This window comes from Chiloscyllium plagiosum, unplaced genomic scaffold (assembly GCF_004010195.1).
Source record: "Chiloscyllium plagiosum isolate BGI_BamShark_2017 unplaced genomic scaffold, ASM401019v2 scaf_31898, whole genome shotgun sequence".
Lineage (NCBI taxonomy): Eukaryota > Metazoa > Chordata > Chondrichthyes > Orectolobiformes > Hemiscylliidae > Chiloscyllium > Chiloscyllium plagiosum.
Genome location: NW_025190898.1, coordinates 1 through 3,443, shown reverse-complemented (window position 1 = coordinate 3,443; position 3,443 = coordinate 1). Strand labels below are relative to the sequence as shown.

Genomic DNA, 3,443 nt, shown 5'->3' with positions numbered 1-3,443 from the left:
TACAGGGAGTCTCCATGGAGAGGGGTGTTACAGGGAGTCTCCATGGAGAGGGGTGTAACAGGGAGAGTCAGTGGAGAGGGGTGTAACAGGCAGTCTCCATGGAGAGGGGTGTAACAGGCAGTCTCCATGGAGAGGGGTGTAACAGGGAGTCTCCATGGAGAGGGGTTTAACAGGGAGTCTCCATGGAGAGGGATGTAACAGGGAGAGTCCGTGGAGAGGGGTGTAACAGGGAGTCTCCATGGAGAGGGATGTAACAGGGAGTCTCCGTGGAGAGGGGTTTAACAGGCAGAGTCTGTGGAGAGGTGTGTTACAGGGAGTCTCCGTGGAGAGGTGTGTTACAGGGAGTCTCCGTGGAGAGGGATGTTACAGGGAGTCTCCGTGGAGAGGGATGTAACAGGGAGTCTCCATGGAGAGGGGTGTTACAGGGAGTCTCCGTGGATGACTCCATGACAAATGCCATCTCTCATTCAAGTCTTTTCTACTGTCTCCACAGATGCTGTTGTGTTGGAAAGATTTGGGGAAGCACTTGCTGGAGGCTGAGGATCTACTCCAGAAACACTGCCTCCTAGAGGCAGATATCTCAGTGCAGGCTGAGCGAGTGAAGAGCCTCAATATGGCTGCCCTGGAGTTTACCGAATTGGAAGGTTTGTATGTAACTCAGAACTAGAAGTGGGGGAGGTTAGGCACACCAATTGTCCTGTGTTTGTCTTCTTCGTTTCCGGTTTCGACAATTAACTCAGTGGCTAAGTTTATTGTTAGGCTCCATTAACTCACCAAATGTGAGTCAATATCCAAACCTTGTGTTTTTATATCATCTGTAAGCTGTTTGTATCTTGCCCTGTACACCTAAATTATTAATAGAAATTACAAACAAAAACAAGTTGGGATTTTTGTTAGCCTCATATTAAATGGGATACAGTCAGTGTAAGTGGTAGTGGTAATTTGCACCAAGTGTCAAGTTGGGGCCGGCCAAGGGCAGGAAGCAGGAAGTGAATCCCGCTCTTCCGGAAGTGAACCCCAATGGTCAGGAACCATGTGGGCTTCAGGGACTCACTCTGGGAGGTGGGGGGTGATTGGGAGATGGTGGGTGGAGGCGGGGTTGGTTGTAGATTCTCCAAAACCTTTCCCATCAGGATGCTCTGATGGTCATAGAGTCGTACTGCGTGGAAACAGGCCCTTTGGCCCACCATGTGTATGCTGACCAACAAACACCAAACTATACTGATCCCATTTATCTGCAGCCAGTCCATAGCTGTCCAGGCCCTGGCATTTTAAGTGCTTGACCAAATTATAAAGGATATTGGTGAGGTCTCTCCTGGAGTTCAGTTAGATTAGATTACTTACAGTGTGGAAACAGGCCCTTCGGCCCAACAAGTCCACACCGACCCGCCGAAGCGCAACCCACCCATACCCCTACATTTACCCTTACCTAACACTACGGGCAATTTAGCATAGCCAATTCACCTGACCTGCACATCTTTGGACTGTGAGAGGAAACCGGAGCACCCAGAGGAAACCCACGCAGACACGGGGAGAATGTGCAAACTCCACACAGACAGTCGCCTGAGGCGGGAATTGAACCCGGGTCTCTGGCGCTGTGAGGCAGCAGTGCTAACCACTGTGCCACCGTGCCGCCAGTTCTGGTTGTCCTGTTATAGGAAGGATATTATTAAGCTGGAGAGGGTTCAGAAGAGATTTAGCAAGATGTTGCTGGGTCTGGAGGCTTTGAGTTACAAGGAGAGGCTGGATAGGTTGGGACTATTTTCATTGGAGCTTAAGAGGTTGAGGGGGTGACCTTATGGAGGTTTTTAAAATCATGAGGGGGATAGATAAGGTATCTATTCCCTAGGGGGAGGAATTTCAAGGCTAGGGGGCATGTGTTTAAGGTGAGAGGAAAAAGATTTTAAAAAAGACATAAGGAGCAATTTTGTTTATGCACAGAAGGTGGTTCGTGTGTGGAATGATCTTCCTGAGGAAGTGGTGGATGCAGGTAGAGTTACAACATTTAAAAGACATTTGGATAGATAGATGAATAGGAAAGGTTTGGAGGGATATGGGCCAAAAGGAGGCAGGTGGGACTAGTTTGGTTTGGGATTATGGTCAGCATGGACTGGTTGGGCCGAAGGGTCTATTTCTGTGCTGTATGACACTATGACTCGAAAACAACCCTGAGCCAATCTTCCTTCTGATCATTGTAGTCAGCCAATGTAACTCACCCAATAGTGCAGTCGGTTGGCTCGGACTGTCTACGGTCCACTGGACTCTGGCTGGCCAATCCCAACCTTGCTGTGTTTTTTGCTGTCATGGTGACATGAGGTGATGCTGAAGGTATCTCTCCCACCAGGTGGAGCCACTGAGAGTGTGCTGTGACGTTCTGGGGGTGATGGCCTGGCGGGGTGGTCAGTGCGACATGGTGGCAGTGTCCGGGCTGGGTTGGCGCGCTTGGGTTCGAACTCTTGGCCTTCGCCCCCACACACCCCCCCCCTTCTGAGCCAATCCCTTGCATCGCCCGCAGGTTACCAGCCGTGCGACCCACAGGTCATCCGCAACCGGGTCCAGCACGTCAGCAGCTGCCTGGAGGAGTTGCAGCGGCTGGCGTCGTGTCGTAGGGCGGAGCTGGAGGGCTGGCGCCGCCTCTGGGAGTTCTTCCAGGAGATGGAGGAGGCGGAGGGCTGGATCCACGAGAAAGAGCAGGTCATCTCCTCGGCCCACTGCGGCAAGGACGTGGACAGCGCCACCCGGCTGCTGACCAAGCACGAGGCGCTGATGGGGGAGTTGGTGGCTCGGTGTGGCCTCCTCACCCAGACCATCACCAAGGGCGAGCAGATCCTGGCGCAGAAACACTTCGGCACCGGCAACATCCAGGAGCGGATCCTGGAGGTGCGGCTCCAGTGGAAAACGCTGGACGAGTTGGTGACTCTGCGGCAGCAGCGGATCCAGGAGGCACTCGGCTTCTTCCAGTTCAAGGCCGAGGCGGACGACCTGGAGCTGTGGCTGCAGGACGCCTACCGCTTGGCCTCCAGCGACGACTTTGGGCACGACGAGTACTCCACCCAGTCGCTGGCCAAGAAGCACCGGGGCCTGTCCGAGGAGATCGAGCAGCACCGGCAGACAGTCCACACCCTGCGCACTCAGGCCAGCGGCCTGGCCCCCGAGTACCTGGAGTCGGGCGAGGTGCAGAGCCGGGTGTCAGAGCTGGAGACCCTCTACGCTGAGGTGAAGGAGGTGGCAGGCCTACGCAGGCAGTGGCTGCAGGACGCCCTGGCGGTTTACCGCATGTTCACCGAGGTCAACGCCTGTGAGCTCTGGATCGACGAGAAGGAGCAATGGTTCAACAACATGGAGGTCCCTGGGACACTGGAGGACCTCGAGCTGGTCCAGCAGAGGTACAGGCCTGAACCCTGACAGGGCATCATCACCACTGGGGTGGGGGGGAGGAGAAT

The 3,443-nt window shown here is 54.3% G+C and overlaps 1 protein-coding gene across 1 annotated transcript; it reads left to right on the top strand.

Annotated features, from left to right (window-relative positions):
• Positions 1-493: 493 nt before the first annotated feature.
• LOC122545680 (spectrin beta chain, non-erythrocytic 1-like) lies at positions 494-3,386 on the top strand (the record flags this gene model as incomplete). Its single annotated transcript, XM_043684629.1, has 2 exons — positions 494-644; positions 2,516-3,386. Coding segments are annotated over 2 exons (1,022 nt in total), but the record flags the coding sequence as incomplete, so codon positions are not given.
• Between the last annotated feature and the right edge of the window lie 57 nt (positions 3,387-3,443).